Consider the following 27,814-nt stretch of genomic DNA (forward strand, 5'->3'; position numbering starts at 1 on the left):
TAAACTACAAAAAAAACATGAAGCCACGTGAGACATTTCTATCGGGGGAATAATCCTTATAGCTAGCAGTACTACATTCTCTAGCCATGTGTTTACATACATAAAAAATGTATAAAATGGTTAAAGCCGGTCACGTAATCAAAGAAGACCCATTTTGTTCTCATGGGCGCTGGTAAATTTTGGCGAGTAGGACATGTTTGTTCCTATTGTGAAAGCAGACAAGATGGACGCCTCCCATGAAATCAAAACTATAAAGAAAAATCTTTTTACAATTTTGCCCCTTGGCCAATCTAAGACATGTAGAGACCCCATTGGCCATGGTAGCCACTCGATGGACTGAAGGCCTACTTAGAGTGTATGAGGCCCATTGCGATCTAGAATGATCTAAAAGAGAAAACTGAGGGAGTCATTCTCACGGCCAAGGTCAAGGGTTTGCCTCGAGAGCACTCAAACTATAAGACTCACTTTTCATCGACACAGTCCACCGTTTTATTTGCAACGTCTTATTGTCCAGTGTCGTCTTATAGTTTGAGATATGGTGATACACCTTCGGGTATTACTTAGTACTATCACCCACTACTTATTCACATCTTTTTCCATGTAATCTAGCAAATTCTTACTACCAAGAGCCTTCCCTGTGACACATTTTTTTGGTTGGTAGCTCATCTTAAAACAAGACGGCTGTACATTCAAAATGGCCGACAGAGGTTTGGAATGGTCCATCTAATCTATGGATTAACTTTTTTTTTTGCTTTATCTCACATTTATTGACAATTCAATCATTGTCCCGTTGTCAATTCACAGTCCTGTTAACCCCGCTCCCCGTTGCCCAGAAAGCCATTTCTACCGTCTTCCAAGGAGTTAATGAAAGATGGCAGACAGTAAAGGAGAAGTGTTGGCTCAACGTTATGTTGCTGTAAACGGGATACTCTCTGCTTCATAATAAGTGTTACATAAGGTTCAGACTATTGGCCGGAGAAGGTCGCGCCTCAGGTCCCTTAGGGCAGCTCAGTTGGTTTATTCTCTGATGTAAATCCGTGTGCAAATTACATCATCAGCCGTCATGGTCTGTAGGAGAAAAAAAGGAAGGTTAATGGATAACATAGCAATACCGTCACCGACAGCGATAGCTTTACTACGCTAGAAATCAGACTTGATTTGTGTGCTGTTTCCCTCGCCTGATGATAGATATCCTTCAAGGCTAAATGGTCCAAAAAAGATCCGTCAAAATCCGTCTCAAAATCCTGACCAAAAAGACGGCTCCCATTGAAATCAATGGGAGCCGCTCAGGAGTTTTTTTCCAGGAGCTGTTTCTTCTGGCTCCCAGTAAAAAGAAGCGAGGTGCTCATTTCCTCATTGGGTCTAATCCGGACCGGAGTGCGCGGCTGGAAGCTGGTGGAATGCACCAGCTTTCAGTCACGGCTACCTGGCTTTTGGTCCGGAACCTGAGGCGGCCTCCGCCTCAGGTTCTGGACCAAAAATCGCCATGTGAACTTACCCTAATGTTGGTCAAACCTATGGATTTTAATGACCACCAAACTGTGCTACAGTAAAGATCAAGGTTGTTTCATTTGGACATTCCCAATATTTTGACAAGCCATCGTCAGAGGTGTCTGGCAATGACTCTCTTCATTCAGAACAGATGCCTACTTGGCTATGCCCATTGTGAATGTATATGTGGGGGTCATGGAGGATAGTTGTTGGGCCCGAAGAGCATTCTGACAACTACGGTATTTAATATGTATGGCCATCCTTCGGGTGGGTTCATGGAGCCTCCATCATTGAGTCCATCAAAAATTGTTGAAGAAAAGCACAAATTTTTTCTCCAGTGAAGTCACGGAGAAAACTACGGATACTCGACAGACCCTATTATAGCGTTGTCCATCATTAGATGGATCCATCTCTATTGTTTAGTTTGTTCTCTTCTGTGCCTACGATGGATTAAACAATGCAGATGCAAACCCACCCTTAGCACTAATAGACCTCGGATGACGGAGAGCAAATGTCGTTGAGGTGAAAGTTCAATGATCCTGTAATATATACGTGAGATGATGATATCAATGTGCCAGATAATGATCAGCTATGGCCATTCTCTCTGGACCCAGTGGTGAAACTTTAGGTCTGGTTTTCTTACCAGGATAAGTTCTCCATCGTTGGTCAGTTCTCTTGACCAGGAAGTCTTGGGTCCATCCCCTTTGAGAAGCTTTTGTTCACACACAATCTTGTTCTCACTTTCCCATTTGGCCAGGCTCTGAAGAGAGACAAAGATAAAAGGAGACACTTCATTAAATAACAAACAGGCCCTCCAGACGAGGATACTCAAAAACATGGCCACCATCCATCATGTGCAGGAGACAGAAGCCAACCTCATGGAAGCTCATCCTCGAGAAATTTAACACACTCAATTGACTCTTGTCTTCCACTTTTCCCTGATTCATCAATGTCCTGACTGTGGAAAGTGAATGGGGGTAGGGAGACGGTCATTACTGACTCATTGATTGATCTTCTGAGAGTGTGCACTGACCAGGCCCTGGAAATTCCAAGATTGTTCTTGCAGATCCCCTCAATTCATGACATGTTTGGCTTGGTAAAATCTGCATGTTACTTCTATGGAGAAATCTAACCTGGCCAAATATTTGTTCCCACCTACATAAAATGACTATGTCTGAGAGTCCTATATCTGGTCAGCATAGTGGTCTCAACCTTGGAGATTTTTAGTAGACCAAACACAAGGCACCACCAGAAAACCTGTTTAGCCTACAGATATTCGAAATATCAGATTGAGTTTCCTGGAACCCACCACCATTTTGGGGCCCACTTTCCGACAACACCTACTAAGAGGACCATAGTATCCTTCAAAGTATGCTGTCTTCTCCTGAACCTTGGTCCATTATCTGGTACTCTGGTGGGCCAGAACGACACTGAATAGTCTTAGTAGACCTGTCTCCATCTCCCTGAGGTGGTCAAGGGTTACAGATTCAACCAAACATGGATTTTCTGGGTCCTCCTTTCCTCCATAGTGCTCCAAATAATCCCTTCCATTTTACAAAAACACTAACACTCCCCTAAAATCCTCCCCTTATTTTTGGAATTGGACCACTAATGATACCATGATGGACCACCCAAACTGAACTTCTTATACTTGGCATAGACCATGAGGCAATACATGAGACATCACATTTTCACATCTCCATTGGCCTCTCCATCCTGACTTCCCTCAGCCATGAGTCCATCATAGAAAGAACAGAAGATAGATGCAGATAGGTTATTAAACTAGAGAATGAACAAAGACGAATTTCGAGAGGAGTCACCGAAGCGAACGACGGGAGTCGTATATCAGATAATGAGATCAGAATCATGTACGACTTGAGGAAACACAGTGTGTGACCCGTCCCGAGACTTGTCATGCTTGAAGGAGCCCACATGAAGCCTTTGTTTGAGGTGGCACCGTGCCATGCATTGCCCTTCTCTCTTTATTACCGGGTAATGACTTCTGACAATGGATATTTCGGAGGCTCATAATGGGTTTTAACACGTTCCCGATGCCCTTAGTATATTGAGCTGTATTAAAATGTTCCTCAGCACTTTCTGCGGAATCGTGGGTGATAAATGAGGTCGTCCAACCACTTATGATGTTCTCATGTGCCTAAGTGCTATGACTATAATTTACAGGGCTGTAGCTTGTTTAAAGGAAGGGGGGTATCGTTTAAGCAATTCCTCAAATATATGTGGAAGTGTGAGGTTGGATGGAAGCCATATTGTCAATTGACTTTATTACAAAAATGGGCCTCTTAAGGTGGTCATTAACCTTCAGTTCCTCCCTACGTGGATAAGAGCGTGTGTCTTCTCACTGGGGAGAGGGAAATGAATTGATGTTGAACATCTCATATGAGAACAAAGGATGGGGCATGTTGATATTTAACATGCGCAATCCTACGTTCTGTAGACATCTGACCTCGAGTTAGTCATATAAGGTAGTTGGGAGGTTCAGACAACTTTTCTCTTTCGTGTATTGGTACCTTCTAGACCTACCTACTATGGACTAGAGTATATTCTAATGATAACCAGGAGGCCTAAAAATAATTTTTCATGAAGGCTCCTACCCCTGAGAAGGGTCACATGACACTGTCCACCAAACCCAAACAGATGTATTCTTTGAGATCCTTGATGAACACTTTGGGGAACATTTAAGGGATCGTCTTGAGAACCTAATTAGGATATACATTTTGTCAACCCCAAAACAGTCAAGTCAACCCCTTAAAGGGATGTAACAACCGAACCCAGCATATCAACCCAAGCCCGCAGATAGATAGGTTAGGGTCACCTGAATCAAAAGATGTTTTCCTCTTGAGAATAGGAGCTTCCGTTGCCGAGATATCACTGTTTTGTCAATATGCAAATTAGATCTTTAGAACAATGGCGACACCCATGCACAGGGACAAAAACAGCGATATTTCGGGAACGGGGGCACTGATTTACAAGGGGAAAACACCATTTGATTCAGGTGACCCTAACCTATCTATCTATGGGGCTGGGTTGATATGCAGGTTCTGGTTACAAACCCCCTTTAAAAGATGCTTGCTCAAATTTGCCGTACCGAAATCTAAAAACGTGCCGTAATAATAATAATTTTAGATTTCCTTCTACATGTGAATTGAGTGTAAAGCAAGAAGCGTTTGGCTTGTGTGCTCCTTGCTAGATTGGGCACGGTCTCACATCGGTGCTGAATTTCTTTATGGCAGGGATTCAACATAACCTCACCTTACCCAACCGCAAATAGCTTCACAGAAAGCAATCCAGGAGAACTGCAATTTCCTCTCTGCTAAAATAGTTACTCAATGATTGCCTCTAAGTGCGGCCTAAAACCGTCCTGCACCCGGGACACGAGGGGCGTGAAGATTCCAGTTTCCACCCTTTCGGCTTCCAAAGCTAGGACTCCTTTAATTTCCATACAGGCGATGCTGTAGTGAGGACACGGGGCTATGTCGGGGTTAATTGTGGAAATCGACGCACGATAAATAAATAGCTTTATGACTCATTACCCCGGACGGCGGAGCCAAATGATTCCTGCCCGCTTGTCACTAGCCTTTAATATGTTATTAGAAATCTCCCAGCACGCCATAAAACAGGAACGGATTTGGTCCATGATTTAACGGCTCGCCAATGGCTGGGATAGGCGCCCCTAAAATAACGAGCCATTTTTTTCCTTAATTTCTGCTGAAACAATGAGCGCTGTGTTTCAGGCACCTGCGAGCAGGAATCCAAAATGGTTTTATGGGTATTTTTTTGACACTCGCGTGCAAAAATAAATGACAGTATTAAATCTCATATGGTCTGCAATAAAATAACTTGTCTTTAGAATAGAAAAGCTCGCGTTTTGGTTTCCATCCCGCTGGGAACGTGAACGGAGGGTAGGAGGTGAGAGAGAGAGAGGTGCGAGGCTGGTGACGTACGGGGACGACTGTGTGAGTGGAAGAAGTCACATGACCATCAATGGCACCTTGTTAGGGTGGCCACACAGGTTGGTGAAGGGTTGTGGTGCCATGGTGTGGTTAAAGAGTCAACCTAGTCCCCGCGGATAGATAGGTTAGGTCACCTAGCCCAGATTCACATGACCATGGTAGAAAATGGCTATGATAATTGACATTTCTCATGGCCGTTTTGCACCCAAGGGGCACCCATTTTCATTGAGTGTATTGAGGGATCCATAAAAACAGTCAAAAATTTGCACAGTCAAAAATGAAGTATAATAAAAACACCCATTCATATACAATGAATTTAATGCAGCCATATAACGGCCATTTTTTTTTTACAAAAATGGCCAATTTTAGCCAATTTTCACCGTCATGTGAATGTAGGCTAACAGAGTCCCCTCCATTGCTTTCAAGATATTACAATGACGAGAAATCTGCCCTGATGACTCATTTTGTAAGATAAATTTGGCATATGTAAAAGATTAGGCCACCTACTGGTTGACCTAAATTTTGCCAAAATTTTTGCCTTAATTTTGGTGGAGAATTAGAATCCCGTTTTAAGCTAAACGCTCGTCAGACTAGCCATAAGAAAAACTATTCATCCCCTACCTTTGGATGTCTTCTTCATGTCGCCATTCCTTAGCTATCCTGGGTTTTTGTCCATATGCTGATTAGTTTTCACGCAGAACTGGGGGCGGTCCCCAGCGCTCAAGCAGCACTGGGGGCGTCCCTTGTGCTGCAAGTAAACTATCCAGCGCCGCCTTCTTCTTGTTTGCCGTCTCCACCTCTCCTTTCCTGCTTGGCCACAGGAAAATGGCCGACTGCGCCTACTGAGCATGTCCGTCAGCCATTTTCCTATGGACTCTCCCGTTCAGCCACAGGAAGATGGTGATGGACATGCACAGTTGGCGCTTTTTGAAGAAGATGTGACGGGACAAGGAAGAAGAGGCTGAGGACCTCCCCCAGTGCTGCGAGAAAACTAATTAGCATATGGACGAAAATTGGGATATCTAAGGAACGGCGGCGCAGAGAAGACATCTAAAGGCAGGGGAAGAATAGCCTTTCTTGAGGCTATTCCAACGTGGGTTTAGCTTAAAACGGGATTCTAACGATACAATCCCTTTAAGTCCTGCCCCAGTTTCGCTAATCCTTGTCAAGCTAGTCTGAAAAATAGGGTCAAAAACTAGATGAGAAATCTTACGCCAGAAGTGAGCTAAAATTATGGCGCATTTTACACCACATCTTGGGCACACAAACACGTTAGTAAATCTGCAGCGGCACAGATAGTTACCTTACAGGGACGCCCGTCTACTGTTTGTTCCTCAAACTCCTCTCCGATTTTGAAGTTGATCTCGGTGGTACGGACGGTCGTGTAGGTCTTGATGTAGAAGCGGTCATCCTCTTGCTTTATCTCCACCGCCGGCTTCGAGGCTGCAGCCACCGCAATTTTCCGTAGCATGACATTTACTCCTGTGGAAATTGGGAACATATTAGTTTACGAGAAAATTCAAAAATTTTAACAATTATTCAACACCAACATAGCTATGTACCCAGAGTAGATTATAAATATATAATTTTGCTTCTCTTTCGGGGCAGGAAATTTGTGTCATCGAACGCGTTAAAAAGGTCACCCGGTGTCGGCTGATCTGTCAGCTGGTAGAGGAGACAGATCCCAGACGCTCTTCCTCAGCACAGCTAAATTTATCCCCATTTGTCATAGGAACGTCTGTCAACGTAGTGGGGGAATCCTAAACCACATTACATGACGGACAGATTCCTAAGATATCCCCGCACCTGTGGGCAATTAGACGTTCGTATCCATGGCCGATACATTGAGCAGAAGGGACAGTAAAAATTTCCTTGAACTTTGGCAAAATTTTTGGAAGGAAAACTCAACCAGAAACCCATAACCAAACTATGATGCCCCGTGGTACAAATGGGATAAAACCACAGCAGGACCTTACTTCACCCCAGACCTTACTACCCCAAGGCCTTACTAAAGAGTCAAGTTAAAGTTCTCTCCCGCAATGTTGTTTATGTTTTAAAGGGATGTTCTAAACCTTTCATGGCTGAGATGGGAATACCCGTCAGGCCTGTTCTTGTTTCTAAAGGACTAAGGGTCTCAAGAAAACATTTAATCTCGAAATTTTTGACCTAGATGGACTGGCTTTATGGAGTGTCCTATTTAGCGACTACTTTCCAGCTCCTGACTGACACTTGGTCAACATTATGAGTAAGATGTCCTCCCACCCCTTTAACTAAGCCATGTTCTGTTTGCTCTAAGACACAGAGATGAAGATGACATTGGTATTCTAGGAGAGGTTTCCGACAGAAAATAAGTTCTTCTATATTCCTCCACTCAAAATATCTCGCGTCCCAACCCCTGAGAAGAGAATTTGTAAAATTTTTGCAAAAATAACTGGCACGCTTGTGTTATTACGCTACGTCCTACAGGCCTTGCACTTTGTACACAAGCCCAGCCTGTGACGGAGTGGAAACCCGCGCTTGTCATTGTGGGAATATTTTACACGTTAAGTTAAACAAATTGTTCTGCTGTTTACGACCAACGCCACAAATAGGCCAAAGGAGACGGAGAAAAACCTCCACGTGTGAAAGAGCACGAAAATATGGAAGATATATGACACGGCATTCCTATGTGACAGCGAAAAACATGCCTGGCTGCAACTCAACTCAGCAAAAACATTCACCTGAGGCGTCACGACAAAGAATATAACATAATTGTTGGGCCCAAAAACCTTAAACCAAGAAGAAATGAACTTGGCTAACAAAAATGTAAGGTGGTTTTCACCATCAACCTTAAACCAAGAAGTTCTGGTTTGGTCTGGTCCAAAAATGAACTTGGCCATCAAAAATGTAAGGTGGTTTTCACCATCAACCTTAAACCAAGAAGTTCTGGTTTGGTCTGGTCCAAAAATGAACTTGGCCATCAAAAATATAAGGTGGTTTTCACCATCAACCCTACAAAATAGAAATGTCTGGAGATCTCTAAGGTATGAGGAGACCAGTAAGTTTATCAGAATGGTCTCCTCCGATGGGGCAAAGGTTGTCCATGATAGAAGATAAGATATTTTGGTCTTTTTGGAAAAGAATGCTAGTTATACTTGGAAATACACAATGACTGGATTGTGGAGCGTCGAGAACATGAACTCCAGGGACATAATCCGGGGAAATATCATTAGCTAAGCATTGGAAGGGATGACTGGCCTGTCTTGTGAGGTCTCCAACCTCAGACATGATACAAGTTCAGGACAGGCATATGATTTCCCCTCATCGGGATGGGAGGTCACGCAAGAGAGAAGAGTATGATTCAGTTCGGTACAGAAAATAATAGACAGAGCTGTCATTTCCTCGTATAAGACCCATCTTGTCTGGAATGAATGAAGAATAAAGGCCTTGTTTGCTCGGGGCCTTGGCTGCCGATGGAGGTAACTCTGGCAGACACTGAGCCCAGGCCCCTCCCTCATCAAATCACAACTTCTTCTATCATAGGTGGCCTGTGATAACCTTTACATCACGAAAAATGTCCCCCCAGGACCCTTATTATACAAGGTTTTATAATGAAAAATTTTTTTTAATATTCTTTCAATTTTTGTTTTCCTTTGAACTACAGCTGAGAGTTGGTTATGAAACATCAGATTTTTAACTTTTTATATTATTTTATAGAATTTTGATTCTATAATTTTTTTTAACATTTTTTTAATCCATTTATTAGACTACAAACATTGAAAAAATTGCCGTCAAAAATTGGACAAGCAGTCCACTTTTTTTTCACGGCCATTGGGTATCTGTCCGGAGCCCGGTTTCGTGGATCTCTCATAGACTTCCATCTATTGAGAGATTTGTGACAATGAACAAAGATAGGACATCCGTTAGAAAAAGTTGACCATCGAAAAAAGGACGTGTCAAGTCAATGGGAAAAAATTATTATGGTATCTAGGCAAGTTTTCTGGCCTAGATAGGTGAAAATTTGGTGCAAGGTCTCCATTCCGATCTCAATCCCGTCCTTCTTGGGATTGGGGTGGAGAGCAGGATGGGCCAGGATGAGTTCGCCTCTACCCAACATGTTTATTATACATTTGGTGTGGTGGCCCTTACAAAATTGGCCATCACAAGACTATTTTTGACCCTAGCCTTACTTTTGAGCCCTAAAAGGGTTGTCCCAGAATCATAATTTATCAGCTATCCAGAAGAGGGATCCTATGTCCCTTGACTGGAGTGGCAATGCGCATGCGCCACCAAGGCTTCATTCATTCAGTCTTTATGGGACTGATGGGGATAAAACGGCAGGACCTCATGATCTTGGGACAATCTCTTGTGTTTTCCCATGATACCAAGGGATTTAGCTATCAGGAATGGAGATACTGTGGTCGCAACCAAGCCCTGATCCCTATCAAGCGCAAAAGGCCCCATATGAGAAGACATACATAATAGGTAGGTAGAGGAATAACTTGAAGCTCCTAGGCCCCAGTACCAATATTTTACCAAGCCCCTCAACTATAATGGATAATTTCTTGTACTGGAGACACCTTATGGGCACTTAAGGCTCCTAGACCCAGATTCGACTACACTCCCTCAAGTTACGCCCCTGTCCCTAAGGGAACCTGTTAAAACTTTTGCATTGAAGGCCCAGATGGTTCAGATTACAAGAACCTTTATCTATCATGACCCACAAATATTACATCACAGGTCCATATCCCAGGGTCCCATATAAGTGGGCAGGCTTCCCATTCAGGACCCTGGGTAAGGTAGAGGTGTCGACCATAATGGCAGACATATTGGTTTCTGTCAATCTATCCCAGAAACTAAGGTAAGATAAAGGAAGACCATGACTATTTGTGATAACAAAGAAACTCAAGGTCTACTTTTTACTGCTGAATTTTTTAAACATGGGGGGGGAATGTTCTTTGTACAAGAAGTCAATAGACTTCCAGCTCCGATCTAAGACAATGATGTAAAGTTAGGTTCAAAGTGACTTATCTAGTGGAGGTGTTAAGTAGTTTACAGATCAGAGACTGGAGACCCCTCAAATACAAGACGAATATGAGCCAAATCTCCCATTCCGGCCCTGCTGTACTCCGCGCTTTGATCTTTCTATGGGGTGATAAAAGCATAAGGCCATAAAGTCTTAAGGAGATTTACACAATCCTTCCAGACAATAGAGAGGGCACTTAAACCTCCAGAGCTGTTTCTGCTTGCCCATCTAATAGCCATAAACATTACGGTGGTCAATTGGCTTTTTTTTTGGTTGGATGTAAAAAATTAACTGGTCAATGACCAGAGGTTAAACTAAGGTTGGAGGAAGTGATCGGAATGATTCGGTACAATTTGGAAAGGTCAAGGAAACAGAGGTTAATCTGATTGGGGTCATAAATAAGGATAATAGGTCCATGGGGGGGAATGATAGACTAAGGGTTTATGGATCAACCATCCAATTTCTTGTGGAGAGAAGTGTGGCTTGACCCTCTTTTTGGTTGCCAAAATTGTGGGGTACCTTTTGTAGGACATAAAATAGATGGGCCAATTGGGTAATTTGACAACTATTAGAAGCCATTCAGAATTAGAAGTTTTTAGACTTTACTGCCACCATTTTTTGAACAAATGGCCTTGGATTATGGTGGGATTAGTCATATTTGGTTCATAGGTTTCATGGACTTTTTGGAAGTGGTTTATCACGCTTAGAACTATTGAGCAGTTGGGTTACAACCTTATTTCCCCCATCACCTGCCAACAGGGGAGTGTCAGAAGACCCCCATCGGGCTTGGAGGATACATATTTAATGTGTATGGCCAGTTTGTCCCTCAAGACCCTATCTTGAGGGAGTAAGCCATTCGAGACCCCTGAAGCAATCCCTGAGTATAAGGATTGGGAATGTTGAAATCCAACAGCCCAAATTTTCTTCCCTCGAACATCTGGTGTTGAGGAAAGTTGAGACATCTTCATACACATTAGATGATCGATGGCTCTCACGGACATAGATAAGTTTGGCCAAGTTGGCAGGTCTCAGGAACATCTAACTGATGTGTATGAACTCATTAGGGTAAGTTAGCACAGGTTATTTTGGTCAGGATTTTGACGCCGTATCCGCCTCAAAATCCTGACCAAAACGATGGCTCCCTTTGATATCAATGGGAGCCAGTTAGTTCTTTTTTTCCGGGAGCTGTTTGTTCCGGGTCTCAGAAAAAAGAAGGGAGATGCTCATTCTTTCAGGCGGATTCACCTCGCAATATCCGCCTGAATACACTCCCTTCCGACTAGGCCCATTCATTTGGGCCTAATCCGGAGTGGAGTGCATGACTGGATCCAGTAGCAGCTACCCATATTTTGGTCCAGAACCTGAGGCGACCTTCCACCTCAGGTTCCGGACCAAAAAACCTGATGTGAACTTACCCTTAGTTAGATGTTCCATCATTTTGAGATCACCATCACTAGTTAGATACTGGGTTGAGCACCCTAACCACCATTAGATAGTACTAGATGGTCACCACTAGGTAGACCTCCTAGGTTTTAGATGCCACTAGCAATTCAGATACAACTAGTTAGTTAGATACTGGAACGAGCCCCATTAGATATTTATATACAATAGTCATAAAAATATCCTCGGCCAACAACAAAAATACAAAAAAGTCTATAGTGTGTCTGGAGAAAAAACTTGGTGGGAATCTTGACAAATTCGATGTTATTCTTGACACCTCCGGGCCCTCGTCGATTGGCCTCTACAACGGCCACCTCTCCCGCCCAACAATTAAATCCTATTAATTTTTCCTGCCGTTGGAGAAGCCTGTGGTGAAAACTCAGAATGATTTTCCCCTCCGTGGAGGATGTAGAATAAGTTCTGTGTCAAATTCGCAACCCCAACCGTCTTCCTTCCAGCTGGCCGAGCCGTCCTGGTTGAGAGCCAAGATTCTGCCAGCGACCTGGCTGTCCAATGTCTATCGAAACACTGGGAGCGTGGAGGGTGGTGGGGAGGATGTAGAGGGACAACTCATGTCACTGCACCTGTTATGTGCAGCCTGTACTAAATACTAGCGGGATTTAGCGCATTAACCCCCTCACCGCCAACATTCAATTAGGATTAACTATTATATTCGGAAACAGAGACTTCAGGCACCGAAAGGCGAGGCCAGTTGGTACTTGTCTCTGGGAAATGGGGTAATTATTTTAAGATTTCGGATATGACGGGAGGACTGTAATTGGATATGAGAAGACAACCGCAATGTTAATAACAAGTCTGTAGGATATAATAAAACAAGTCTCCATTGTATAGATAGCTCCAAAAAAATTCTATGGCAAATTGGGTATGTGCAGTTTATAGGGTCACAGGCCTGATTTTCTCAGGTTCCTCGTATTACGGACCGAAAAGGAGGACGATCTATAGACACTAACCAGAACGGGGGTTATAGGGTCTGCAACCCTTTCAAATAGATATTAGTGATGGATACAGTTCAGCTCCTCCTCCCTCTACAGGCACAGCAATCTATGGACAGGTTATAGAGCATGCCCACTACACTCTCTCATATACATAATCATCGTTAGCATTGGTTTACAAGCCCATCATATATGTACAGATGGTGGATATAGTTTAGCTTCTCCTCCCTCCTCCATCTACAGGCACAGCAATCTCTGCACTGGTTATAGAGCATGCCCACTACACTCTCTGATATACATTACCATCGTTAGAATTGGTTGACAAGCCCTTCATGTATGTATAGGTGGTGACTATAGTTTAGCTTCTCCTCCCTCCTCCATCTACAGGCAAAGCAACCTCTGCACTGGTTATAGAGCATGCCCACTACACTCACTCATATACGTTATCATCATTAGTAATGGTTTACAAGCCCATTATATATGTATAGATGGTGGATATAGTTTAGCTTCTAATCTCTGCACTGGTTATAGAGCATGCCCACTACACTCACTCATATACGTTATCATCATTAGTAATGGTTTACAAGCCCATTATATATGTATAGATGGTGGATATAGTTTAGCTTCTAATCTCTGCACTGGTTATAGAGCACGCCCACTACACTCACTCATATACGTTATCATCATTAGTAATGGTTTACAAGCCCATTATATATGTATAGATGGTGGATATAGTTTAGCTTCTAATCTCTGCACTGGTTATAGAGCATGCCCACTACACTCACTCATATACATTATCATCATTAGAAATGGTTTACAAGCCCTTCATATAAGTATTGGTGATGGAGACAGTTCAGCTCTTCCTCCCTCTACAGATACATCTATCTCCGCACAGGTTACAGAGCATGCCCACTACACTCTCCCATATTTATAGTCATCATTAGAAATGGTTTACAAGCCCATTATATATGTATAGATGGTGGTTATAGTTTAGCTTCTCCTTCCTCCTCCATCTACAGGCACAGTAATCTCTGCACTGGTTATAGAGCACGCCCACTACACTCTCTCATATACATTATCATCATTAGAAATGGTTTACAAGCCCTTTATATAAGTATTGGTGATGGAGACAGTTCAGCTCTTCCTCCTTTTACAGATACAGCTATCTCTGCACAGGTTACAGAGCATGCTCACTACACTGTCCCATAGACATCGTCATTATTAGAAATAGTTCACAAGACCTTTATATAAGTATTGGTGGTGGATATAGTTTAGCTTCTTCTCCCTCTATAGACACAGCAACTTCTACACAGGTTACAGAGCATGCCCACTACACTCTCTCATATACATCATCATTAGAAATTGTTTACAAGTTCTTCATATAGATATTGGAGATAGTTCAGCTCCTCCTCCCTCTACAGATACAGGAATCTGTGGACAGGTTGTAGAGCATGCTCACTACATTCTCCCATAAAACTCAACTATATTCACTATTTCTATGGCATGAAATAAAGTCATTAAATTTTTTGTGTATGTGACCAGTGCCAAACAATATGACTAGAAAGCAAAACTCAAAGTACGGCCTTATATTAAAAAACGTTAGCACACCCTATCGAATGACGCCAATATCAATGAAGAACAATGGGGATGAACTATCATCCGTAATGCGATCAAAGCTGGAAAATGTTCCCTGGTGTTAATGACAAAATGCTTCTCTACAGCGAGGCTGGACAGGGAGGTGTAGGTTTCCATATTAAATGGCCTTGGCAATATTTTATTCATCACATGAAGAAGGACAGGTTGGCAGGTCTCAGGAACTTGAGGAACATCAAGATCTTTGACCTAGATGGTCAACAAAACCTAATAGGAGGTCATTGGAGTGGGTTACGAAATCAAAACATTTGAGGCAAAATAAAAAAATTAGGGTAAATTATTGCAGGAAAGGGAGACTTTGTAGGCCGGAAATCGGTACGTAGACATATGAAGCCTAAGTAGAACGAGACTATAGGACTGAATTCTTGACCTAGTAAAGTGAATTGAGAGAGTGGGAGACATGAGTCCTGACCCCGACTTCCAAAAAATGTGTTCCTGATAGAAAATTGTGACTATTGAAAGACTAAAAATGGTCCAACACGTTAGACTAAGGTTGGTGGAACCCACCAATTTTGGCAGAGCAGGTCAACATCTGATGTTTTTGATGTCCAGTCAACCTATGTTGGGAGATATTGGGGAAAAGGAGAAATGGACACGTGGAGATAAACTATTGGGTTATTCCCCTCGCCCCATTAACAACACATACACTGATCAGCCAAGACCAGCATGCATGTGTACATAACACATACGCCGATCAGCCAAGAGAGCCAAGAGAGGAATAGCTGTTGGCCAAATGACAATTCAACCAACGGCGTAAGGACCTAGCCACTAGTTTGTCCACCATGAAGACAAGTTAGTAGATTCACGTACCCGAGGCGACCCCTTGCCACAAGATCCTTAAAACAGGGGGTAAATAGATTCAAAAATAATAGAAAATTGACAATTTTTTGGAAGGTTTCGAATATTTATTCGATTTGTCAAAATTTTTGGCCATGAGGGTATTGGTGGCCCACCGATGTTCCCACTAACTTATAATTTTTGGCCATGAGGGTATTGGTGGCCCACCAATGTTCCCACTAACTTGTCTTCACGATGACCTCGTCTAGAAAACCAAAAACGAAAGGGTCTATCGGGCGACTTAAAGGTTTTTAGGAGGTATTGAAGGAATAGTGGGATCTCGAATAAAAAAAAATCCAGGCTATGCCTGTGCAAGGCTGAGTGTGGATTTGTGCCAGCCTCACATTCCCGCACCCTCCGGGGTATTTGACAATGTGTAGAACAGACAAACCAGAACCCGAGATCAGACGCTTCTCGTAATCCTCAGACACCGGGGTCCCCGCCAGCTCTTAAAATCCTATTAAAATAAAACTACAAGGCGCTTTGATATCTTTAATGCTTTACTGGGCTCTTTAAATCTCCTGAATATTTATTGGCGCCAACTATTGGACGATTTCCTAGGATAAGGGTTCTCCAGCGCTGCAGGTAAGACAAATTTTGGGGGGATTTAAAGGGGTTGGAAAAATTTTATATTTTATATCAGAGACATATACAGTATATATATATATATATATATATATATATATATATATATACACATATGTCTATATGTGTATGGGTGGGTCCGGAGCTCTCCAAACCTCAAAAATGGGAGAAGGACCTAAATATGGTCCTTTTTCCTTACATAGTGGAGGCCGCCATTTTGGATTCAGTAGAATATTCACAATATATTCTCTAGGAGGCAAATGAAGGGAACCCTTTAACTGGGCAATGTACCTTTATATGTGGACACGGCAGAAGCCTTTGAACGTGGAAAACGGGAACTGAGAAGAGAGCTTCGCCTACTGGACTCTTTTGTATTCCTTGGTTTATTGGGTGCTATTCTTAGGGCATCATCACTGATGATGTTCCAAAGAGTTAAAATGGTTAAGAAAGATATTTTCCCCACAAAACAGCGCCACTCTTTTCCAGTGGCTGAATTTGGTATTACAGTTATGGGAAAAAGTTCAGCTGCATTACCAGACTTGCCCTAAAGATAAGAGTGGCGCTGTGTCTGAAAAAAGCAGATTTTCTAATCCTAGAACCCTTTAATTGTCATCGACAACACACCACCTGACTAATAGGACCAGATAATATGAGGAGGGGATCCTCTCCATATAGTATGAGTATAGGAGGAGGACAGGGACGTGCAGAATTATTCACACCCCCGGGGATGTGGAGAGCGGACGTGTCATCTGGGGTGAATAATGTCACTTAGTAATTAGCAATTTAACTGTGTTCAATGTAACATTATCCCCAAGCAGCAGAGGCCGAAACAATGATGTGAGAAGCCGCATGTCTGTATATAGGGGGAGGGGGGAAATATATCATGTCTGTAAATAGGGGGGGGAGAATGTCTCATGTCTATATATAGGGGGGAGGGGGGAAATATATCATGTCTGTATATAGGGGGAGAATCTCATGTCTATATAGGGGGGAGAGGGACAATATCTCATGTCTGTATATAGTGGGGCAGAATGTCTCATGTCTGTATATAAGAAGGGGGTGAAATATCTCATGTCTGTATATAGGGGGAGAATCTCATGTCTATATGGGGGGGGAGAATATCTCATGTCTGTATATAAGAAGGGGGTGAAATATCTCATGTCTGTATATAGGGGGAGAATCTCATGTCTATATGGGGGGGGAGAATATCTCATGTCTGTATATAAGAAGGGGGTGAAATATCTCATGTCTGTATATAGGGGGAGAATATCTCATGTCTGTATATAGGGAGAGGGGGGAAATATCTCATGTCTGTATATAGGGGGAGAATCTCATGTCTATATGGGGGGGGAGAATATCTCATGTCTGTATATAAGAAGGGGGTGAAATATCTCATGTCTGTATATAGGGGGAGAATATCTCATGTCTGTATATAGGGAGAGGGGGGAAATATCTCATGTCTGTATATAGGGGGAGAATCTCATGTCTATATGGGGGGGGGAGAATATCTCATGTCTGTATATAGGGAGAGGGGGGAAATATCTCATGTCTGTATATAGGGAGAGGGGGGAAATATCTCATGTCTGTATATAGGGAGAGGGGGGAAATATCTCATGTCTGTATATAGGGAGAGGGGGGAAATATCTCATGTCTGTATATAGGGGGAGAATATCATGTCTATATGGGGGGGAGAATATCTCATGTCTGTATATAAGAAGGGGCTGAAATATCTCATGTCTGTATATGGGGGGAGAATATCTCATGTTTGTATATAGGGAGAGGGGGGGAGAATATCTCATGTCTGTATATAGGGGGAGAATCTCATGTCTATATGGGGGGGGAGAATATCTCATGTCTGTATATAGGGGAGATGGGGATATTTCATATCTGTATATAGGGGGAGGAGGGGAATATTTCATGTCGGTATATAGAGAAGGGGGATATGCCATGTCTGTATATAAGAGGGTAGGGAGGCTATCTAAAGTGTGTACATAAGAAGTGGGTGAGATATATCATGTCTGTATAAGGAGGGTGGGAAATATTCCATATGTGTATATAAGGAGAGTGTGAGATGTCTCATATCTGTATATAAAGAGGGGAGAAGATATCTAATGTATTTATATAAGGAGGTGAAATATCTATCATATCTGTATATAAGGAGGAAGGAAATATCTCATGTCTGTATATTAGAATGATGGGAAAGATCTGATATTCAGTTTAGTACAATAGGGGGGTAAAAAGAGAAAAAATGCAAAAATGTGAGTACATCTCTGCCTGTGTATAAGGATAAAATATACAGTGTCCTTCACAACTGTGTACACAAGGACAGTATATGGCATACTATATGTCTAGGTATAACCCCTAATACCCCTATATTAGGACACAATATTAGAGATAATTGCTTAATATCTAAATAAAAGAGAAACATATCAGACACTAGTACCGGATACCTCTGTATAACGTATGTAATATCAATCCCCAACAACTGTGGATTAGGACAAAATACGGGAAATAATCCTCAATATCTGTATATTAGGACAAGATATGAGATATTATTCCCCAGTGCCTCTATATTACATTACAATATGCAAACCTGGATCCCCCAATCACCATGTATTAGGAGAAGATATGAGATAACAATCCCTAATACCTCTATATTACAATACAATATGAAATATGGATCTTCAATAACCATGTATTAGGACAAAATATTCGATAATAATCCCTGATACCTCTGTATTAGAATAAGATTCCCAATAAAAACCACCACTATCTGCGTACTAGGACACATTATTAGCCATTGATCCCTGCTAATGCTATCTCTATATAAGGACAAGACATTAATCCCCAAAATCTGTATATAAAGACAAGACAAACTAAGACAACATATTAGCTATATACATTGCCCCTGTAGTAGAATGATTCTTATATACAGGCAATTGTTAGTTCATGCCATGAATTGTGTCTCATATCATAGAGATCATCTATTAACCCCTGAAATCTGTGTATAAGGATGAGATATAATCTGCAATATCTGTATATTCAGATGATAGAAGATATTATTTATTAGTTAAGCCCCCACTTGCCTGTATATAAGGAAAAACTAATCTCTCAACCCTGTGTATAAGGATCAGATCTCACACATTATCCCCTGATATCTGTATATTAGGATGATTCCAGATACTACTCTATGTCAGACCCAATTGCCTCTGTATTAGGATAATAACCCTTGTATTAACGCTTGATATTTGTGACATAATTCCCTAAATGAGCCCCAGTTGCCCAAGTATTAGAATCTATCCCCTGATATCTGTGTATTAGGATGATACCAGGTATAATTTATTACATGGATATCCGGGACAACTGAGAAAGCCGTCTGTGTATTAGGATTAAATGTGATATGGTAATCCCCAATATCTGTGTATTAGGATGATAATTTCTTACGTGGACCAATTGCCTGTATATAAACTGTAACCTCTAAACCCCTGATATCTGTGTATTAGGATCCAATCTCATGTATTAACCCTTCATATATGCGTATTAGGATTTAATCTCATTTGATATCGGTATGTTAGGTCCAGAGCTCATCTATTAACCCCTTATATCTGTGTATTAGTACTAGATATCGACTATTAACCCCTTATATCTGTATATTAGGATCAGATATAATTTAATAACCCCTTATATCTGTATATTAGGATCAGATATCATCTAATAACCCCTTATATCTGTATATAAGGATCAGATATCATATAATAACCCCTTATATCTGTGTATTAGGTCCCAATATCTTCTAATAACCCCTTATATCTGTGTATTAGGTTCCGATATCATCTAATAACCCCTTATATTTGTGTATTAAGTCCCAATATCCTATAAGAACCCCTTATATCTGTGTATAAGTTCTTGATATCATCTAATAACCCCTTATATCTGTGTATTAGGTCACAATATCATCTAATAACCCCTTATATCTGTATATTAGGATCAGATATCATATAATAACCCCTTATATCTGTGTATTAAGTCCCAATATCCTGTAATAACCCCTTATATCTGTGTATTAGGACCAGATCTCATCTATTAACCTCTTACATCTGTATATTAGGACCAGATATTATCTAATAACCCCTTATATCTGTGTATTAGGACCAGATCCCATCTAATAACCAATGATATCAGTGTACCAGCACCAGATATCTTCTATTAACCCCTTATGTCCATATATGAGAACCAGATCTCATCTAACAACCAATGATATTTGTGTATTAGGATCCAATCTCACATATTAACCCTTCATATATGTGTATTAGGTTTAATCTCATCTGATACCTGTATGTTAGGACCAGATCCCATCTATTAACCCCTGACATCCTATATTAGGACCAAAGCCCGTCTTTTAACCCCTTATGACTATGTATTAGGATTCGATCTCATCTATTAACCCTTCATATACACATATTAGGCTTCCATCTCATCTGATACCTATATGTTAGGACCAGATACTATCTATTAACCCCTCATGTCTATGTATCAGCATCCGATCCTCTCTATAACCCCAGATATCGGTGTATTAGGATGACACCAGTATAGCGTCATACCCCCATACTGTCACCCTATAATATATAGGGTCCATACAAGACGACCAGCGCTGCCATCACTCTCGCCCCATTCATTCGGACTCACCCAGAGCTTTCAGCATCTCCTCGAAATACTCGGAATGTTTCATTTTCCAGTTTCCTGAGAAGTTGGGCATCTTCGAGGGGGTCGCTGTAGATTTGGGAAGGAAGGAGGGGTGCACGGCAGTCAAGCAGGATATATTAAATTCCCTGTTCTCCTGTGCAGATGGAGTGGCTTTAGTGCAGCAGCCTGGCTGTGAGGTGTGAAGGGGCTGGTAGCCTGGGGAGGGGGCTGCGCAGTGGATACAGTGCAGTGCAGGTTAGACTAATGCACCCTCCAGTGTCCTCTCTGACTATATATACCTCCCCCCTCCCCTCGCACCCTCATATGTGTGATGCTAACTACTCAGCCTCCTGCTGCCACCTCTCCCTCCACCCTCCTCCACTTCACCGGGGAGGGGCAATCCAAAAAGGCAAAGAAAGAAAAACTCTCCCAATCCCACCTGTGGCATTATCTTAGCCCCCTGGTTACCTGCAACTCCCTGGCAATACATCATACCCCTCCTGTAACCCCCGCACTGCCAGAGGGAAACATGGTAGACTGGTCCAAAATTGGGAAAGTTCTCCTTTGCTGAATTTTATCTGCTACTGGGAAAGCTGGGTGACAACCATCATGGCAGTCATCATAGCTGACACAAGAGTTGTCACGCAGATGATAGGAGGTGATGCTTCTGATTGATTAAGTACTGTATAAATAGGTAGATTTGCCTCTCAGGAGTCTGGGAAAGCTGGGTGAGGAGTTCTGGATCATATCCTAAAGTACATATAAAGATGAGCAATCTAATGGCATGAATGACTCTTAAAGGCACCTTCCATACATATCACCCCAGCCCTGCAGATAGATAGGTTACTGTCACCAGAACCAGCATATCACCCCAGCCCTACAGATAGATAGGTTACTGTCACCAGACCCAGCATATCACCCCAGCCCCGCAGATAGATAGGTTAGTGTCACCAGACCCAGCATATCACCACAGGACTGGGGGATATGCTGGTTCTGGTGACAGTAACCTATCTATCTGCAGGGCTGGGGTGATATGCTGGTTCTGGTGACACTAACCTATCTATCTGCGGGGCTGGGGTGATATGCTGGTTCTGGTGACAGTAACCTATCTATCTGCAGGGCTGGGGTGATATGCTGGTTCTGGTGACAGTAACCTATCTATCTGCAGGGCTGGGGTGATATTCTGGTTCTGGTGACAGTAACCTATCTATCTGCAGGGCTGGGGTGATATGCTGGTTCTGGTGACAGTAACCTATCTATCTGCAGGGCTGGGGTGATATTCTGGTTCTGGTGACAGTAACCTATCTATCTGCAGGGCTGGGGTGATATTCTGGGTCTGGTGACAGTAACCTATCTATCTGCAGGGCTGGGGTGATATTCTGGGTCTGGTGACACTAACCTATCTATCTGCAGGGCTGGGGTGATATGCTGGTTTGGGTGGTACTCCCTTAAAGGATTAGAAATGATAGTTGTAGTTTACATGGCTCTAGGTTGCAGTTTTGTAAAGAAGGGAAAATCCCATTTATGGACCCCAAGATTAAAAAAAAGTACGGTATGTTTCTTTATTTCCTAAACAGTGCCACACCTGTCCACAGGTTGCATGTGGTATTGCAGCTCAGCCCTATTAACTTCAACGACAATAAGAAACACGGCATATGGACAGATGTCTGGAAACAATAAGACATCCATGTTTTTCGAACCTTGAAGAAGCCACATGACTCCTGATGGCCACACAGAGGGATCCAGATGACCTCCATTATATCATTATATAGGTGCCATAGGGTTAACCCTTTTAACACCATGGAGCTCTAGCCAGAAGGATGTTTCTTCTTTGCAGCTCTATCTATGGGGTTCCAGTACCATTGACCCCTATCAACGACATGAATGAGCAGATATGTGGCCCCTTACTATATCACACAAGTCCCACCGATAACAATGGAGACATCATGCCATCTTAAAGGGAAAGTCCATATGGAATTGTCCTTTAAATAGTAAATAGCACTCTTGATATGGTGCATCCCCAACCCCCTCATTTCCATTTCTCCTGCTCTTTTTGCTTTTTCATTTAAGACTATTGTGACCTGGGGGGAGGGGTCACAATGTAAATCCGGGCTTAAGCCTTAAACATCACATTGTAGGTGTCCTCTATAAACAGGAACTTTCCACAATAGCCCCCAGGCCCCATTCACATGTAGATTTTCCCATCACACATGCTAATCCACAGGAGCGTTTTCCATAAGAGCAGTGTAGTACCTTGTCCTGGCCAGCAGTTGGCTCCTGAGATGGGTAAACAATAGGGATGATATAAGTAATGACCTAATGACATGGGATTGAGGTGGAGGAACTGCTTATACTCATATCGGGATTACTCTTTGACTATTTAACCCCATAACACATAAGTGTCCCCGATTAAATGGGTCATGCTTGTCAATGATGGTCTCATCTGCTTGTCCAATATCGTCAACTGTGCCCTGGCTTTTTGGGTTAAACCTAATGGAGGGGTTCCCTTTAAGTTGGGTCATAAGTAGGTGACCAACTCAAAGAAGGCACAAATGGCAATAGTAGATCCTGCTTGGGAAAGGGCGGGTGGAATTTATTGTACGTTGTAGATGATATGGTCATGGGGGGGCTATAAAATAGGGACAGGCTATAGTGGCACATAAGGTCCAATGACTGTGCACCTCCACCACTCTTCATAGAAGGTATTTACTAAATGTTCCTTCTGCTTCAGCACCCTCATACCAGAATCCGGTTATTTGAGCTCAGTTGGTATTTTTTTGGCACTGTTGGCATAGATTTTTGCAAGTAAATGACCAAAACTGTTTCTTCTAAACAGAATAATCCCATTCCTCAGGGGCGTAGCTATAGGGTGTGTTCTTCTAAACTGATGGGAATGAACTTCCTTAGGGGTGTAGCTAAAGGGTATATTGTTCTAAGCTGATGTTAATCACTTTCCTCAGGGGTGTGGCTATGGCAATGTTTGTCTAAGCTGATGTTAATCACTTTCCTCAGGGGTGTGGCTATGGCAGTGTTCTTCTAAGCTGATGTTAAAAATGTTCCTCAGGGGTGTGGCTATGGCAGTGTTATTCTAAGCTGATGGTATTCACATTCCTCAGGGGTGTGGCTAAGACATTGTTCTTCTAAGCTGATGCTAACCATGTTCCTCAGGGGTGTGGCTAAGGTAGCGGTCATCTAAGCAGATGTTAATCACGTTACTCAGGTGTGGCTATGGCAGTGTTTGTCTAAGTTGATGTTAACCATTTTCCAGGAGAGCAGACCTATTTGGCATGTTCTTCTAAGTCAATGTGAATCACGTTCCTCAGGGGCGCAGTCATAAGTCACATTCTTCTAAGCTGATATTAACCATATTCCTTGGGGGCGTAGCTATTGGGTGTGTTTTTATAAGCTGATGTTAATAATTTTCCTCTAGGGTGTAGCTATAGCAGTGTTCTTGTAAGATAAATAATTTTCCTCAAGAATGTAGCTATAAGGGGTATTCTTTGAGGCTTTATTAATTCTGTTCCTTGGAGGTGAAGCTATAGGGAGTGCCCTTCAAAACTAATGTTATCTTACTCAGGGGCGTAGCTATAGGATGTGTACTTCTAAGTTAATGTTAATCACCTTCTTCAGGGGTGTAGATTTGGTGCACATTCAACTAAGCTGATGTTAACCATTTTCCTTGAGGGTGTAACTATAGGGCGTGTTCTTCTAAGCTGCGTAAGACTACTCTCATCTTCCGTAAGACTGTAGCTATAGGTGTTGCTCGAGGTTATATTAAGTCTCTTCTTTGGGGGTGTAGCTATAGGGAATGTCCTTAAAAACTAATATTTTCTTCCTCAGGGGTGTAGCTAGAGGGTATTTACTTCTAAGTCATATTAATCATCTTCCTCAGGGGTGTAGGGTATAGGGTATGTTCTTCTAAGTGGATGTTAATGATGTTCCTTGGGGGCGTAGCTGTAGGGAATGTTCTTCTAAGGTGATTTTAGGTGTGGATGTTAATTATGTTCCTCGGGGGCGTAGCTGTAGGGAATATTCTTCTAAGGTGATTTTAGGTGTATGAGTATATGGAGTGTTCTTCTAAGCTATTATTTCCAAGTTTGGACCAGGAAATTCGTTCCATGGGGCCCTATTACCGACTTTTGCATTGGGGCCCAGAAGCTTCTAATCTTGATGTGGTCTACCAATCATTATGTCATGTTTGAGAAGATCTCGATCACTTTTGGTGGTCACAATGCTATGGCAGTCAGTTATCCCAAACCTCTACTACTTTACTACTATAAGCATGAATGATGGATGATGGAACTCAGCAGATATGAGCTTGCCACGTTTGTCCTCTTCATGGAAGGGTTAATCTGAAGTGGCCCTCCAGTGAAGAGGCGGTGGGTAACGTGAGATGCCCCGCCAAATATGTTATTGCCAATGAACCTTGAGGATGCAAAGTAAATACAGACATTGCTGGAAGTTTACTGTTCATTGTGTCAGGGTGGAAACTTGCCCAAACAAGTCCTGGAGGAGAAGAACATATGTAGTGTGCCGCCACACCGGGCGAACGCTTCCCACTAGGCCCAACAATCTGTCAGACTTAATCCCCATCTTTATGAAGGAGTCTTATGTATTAATTTAAAGGCAGTGACATATTTATATAAAGCCGTGGATGGAGCAATTGTCCGGGGGGGCTTCACCACACACAGTCATGTACAAACCTGGCACTCTTATCTGGTGTCCATATGGCAATACGATGGGGGATTTGTATAGTCCTGTTATTTGGCACTGTATTGCAGTATTATTTTGGTACTTTATAGCATGAGTATATGTATACTTATATACGTGTACTATATGGCACTATTATAATTTGTAAGCACCTTATGGCATTGCTATTTGCCATTATATTACACTACTATCTTGGTACTATATAGCGTAGTTATTTGTATACTTATACATGTTCACCATATGGCATTATTATGTAAGTATTGTATGGCAGTAATTTGTGAGCACAATATGATACTATTTTGGACACTATATGGCTGTATTATTTGGGAAATATATGGCGCTAACGTTTGGACCTTTGGTATCTGATGTCAATGAGAAGTAGGCATTATATGGCCATATTATATTGTACTGTTATTATAGTAGTATTATTTGGTCACTAATGTGTCTCTATGTCTCTATGACCAATACTATGCAGGCATTATATAGCAATATTATGTTAATACAGTATAGTACTATATAGCAGTATTATTTGACCACCATAAACCACTATGATTTGTACACTGTTTGGCATCATATGGCAATATTATGTAGGTACAGTATGGTCCTGTTACTTGGCACATTCAGCGGGTTTATTATTATATAGCGCTATGAATTGTGCAATGTTGTTTGCCAATAGCATGTAGGCATCATATGGCAATATTATGTGGGCAGGGTACGGTACTATTATTTGGCACATGTAGCAGCTTTATTTGGTCGTTATATAGTACGGTATTGTTTTTTGGCACATATAAAAGTATTCTTTGGTCATTATATATCACTATGAATTGTTTGGTGATAGTATGTAGGCATTATATGGCAATATTATGTAGTTACGGTATGATACTGTTATTTGGCACAGTATAGCGGTAGTACTTGGTCATTATATAGCGCTATGATTTATGCCCTGTTGCTTGCCAACAGCATTTATGTATCATATCTGGACCGAGAAGGGTACTGGTGTTATTTCCCACATATAGGAGTATTATTTGGTTATTATATAGCATAATACTTTGTGTATTATTATTTGCACATAGCATAAAATATCATATGACACTGTTATTGTATTTTACTGTTATCTGACACTATATAACAATATAATTTTCAGACTGTTACCTATTTATCACTATTAGGTAAGCAATTACAAGGGATTATTATGTGTGCACTGTTTGCTATTATTATTTGAGTTTTGATATCTCTGAGCTTTGTGTTTAATTTTTGGCAGTATTATATTTAAGGAACAGTATGACAGTATTATATGCACACTTTATGGCACTGTGTGACAGTATTATATGCACACTTTATGGCACTGTATGGCAGTATTATATGCACACTTTATGGCACTGTATTGTGTTATATACCCACTTTATCACAGTGTATGGCAGTATTATATGTATTATATGCACACTATATGGCACTATATGGCAGTATTATATGTATTATATGCACACTATATGGCACTATATGGCAGCATTATATGTATTATATCCACACTTTATGGCACTGTATGGCAGTATTATATTCACACTTCATGGCATTGTATGGCAGTTTTCTTTGCACACTTTATAGCATTGTATGGCAGTATTATATACACACACTTTATGGCACTGTATGGCAGTATTATATGCACACTTTGTGGCACTGTATCGTAATATTATATACCCACTTTATCACAGTGTATGGCAGTATTATATGTATTATATGCACACTTTATGGCACTGTATGGCAGTATTATATACAAACTTTATGGCACTGTATGGCAGTATTATATGCACATTTTATGGCACTGTATGGCAGTATTATATACACACACTTTATGGCACTAAATGGCAGTACTATATGCACACTTTATAGCACTGTATGGCAGTTTCCTTTGCAATTTTATAGCATTGTATGGCAGTATTATATACACGCTCTATGGCACTGCATGGCAGTATTTTATGCACAGTTTACAGCAGTATTATATACACGCTCTATGGCACTGCATGGCAGTATTATATGCACACTTTACGGCAGTATTATATGCACACTCTATGGCACTGCATGGCAGTACTAAGTTACATGTACACTTTATGGTATTGTTATTCAGCACCATATAGTAGTATTATTTTGGACAGTATTACTTTGTGACTCGGGCACCTGCTCAGGGACCTTCAGCCCTTGATGTGATGCTGCCTCATGTGCACCCCATATTATATACCTCTACGTCTCCATTTGCAGTGATCAGAGATAAATCTCACATTATGCAGCACATAATGATCAGATGATAATTCTAAATTTTGTTCATTTCCAGTTGTAAGGCTATAGAGATAAAATATATGTTTTAGGTTTGTTTAGGTTTGCTGCCCCCTTGTGGCTTACACCTTGAACATCGTGTAGGATTGCGATGGGTTTCTCGCTTGGACAATTTTGCGTTCAGATCTTTCCTCTCTTGGAATCTTTTTTAAAGC

General features: G+C 41.7%; 1 protein-coding gene across 1 annotated transcript; it reads right to left on the reverse strand.

Annotated features, from left to right (window-relative positions):
- Positions 1 to 263: 263 nt before the first annotated feature.
- CRABP2 (cellular retinoic acid binding protein 2) lies at positions 264 to 20,882 on the reverse strand. Its single transcript, XM_075283240.1, has 4 exons — positions 20,622 to 20,882; positions 6,766 to 6,944; positions 2,135 to 2,251; positions 264 to 1,068 (listed from the first exon to the last, which is right to left on the reverse strand). The coding sequence occupies exons 1-4, from the start codon at positions 20,689 to 20,691 to the stop codon at positions 1,018 to 1,020; spliced, it is 417 nt and encodes a 138-aa protein (XP_075139341.1). The 5' UTR covers positions 20,692 to 20,882; the 3' UTR covers positions 264 to 1,017.
- Between the last annotated feature and the right edge of the window lie 6,932 nt (positions 20,883 to 27,814).

This window comes from Leptodactylus fuscus, chromosome 7, assembly GCF_031893055.1.
Source record: "Leptodactylus fuscus isolate aLepFus1 chromosome 7, aLepFus1.hap2, whole genome shotgun sequence".
NCBI lineage: Eukaryota > Metazoa > Chordata > Amphibia > Anura > Leptodactylidae > Leptodactylus > Leptodactylus fuscus.

What these genes read in the sequence shown, in the direction of transcription:
- CRABP2 (XM_075283240.1), bottom strand. Translation starts at nt 20,691, where the DNA reads ATGCCCAACTTCTCAGGAAACTGGAAAATGAAACATTCCGAGTATTTC. An exon ending in GGAGATGCTGAAAGCTCTGG is followed by an intron (nt 6,945 to 20,621) that starts GTGAGTCCGAAT and finishes CAATTTCCACAG; the next exon opens with GAGTAAATGTCATGCTACGG. An exon ending in ACGATGGAGAACTTATCCTG is followed by an intron (nt 1,069 to 2,134) that starts GTAAGAAAACCA and finishes TTTCTCCTACAG; the next exon opens with ACCATGACGGCTGATGATGT.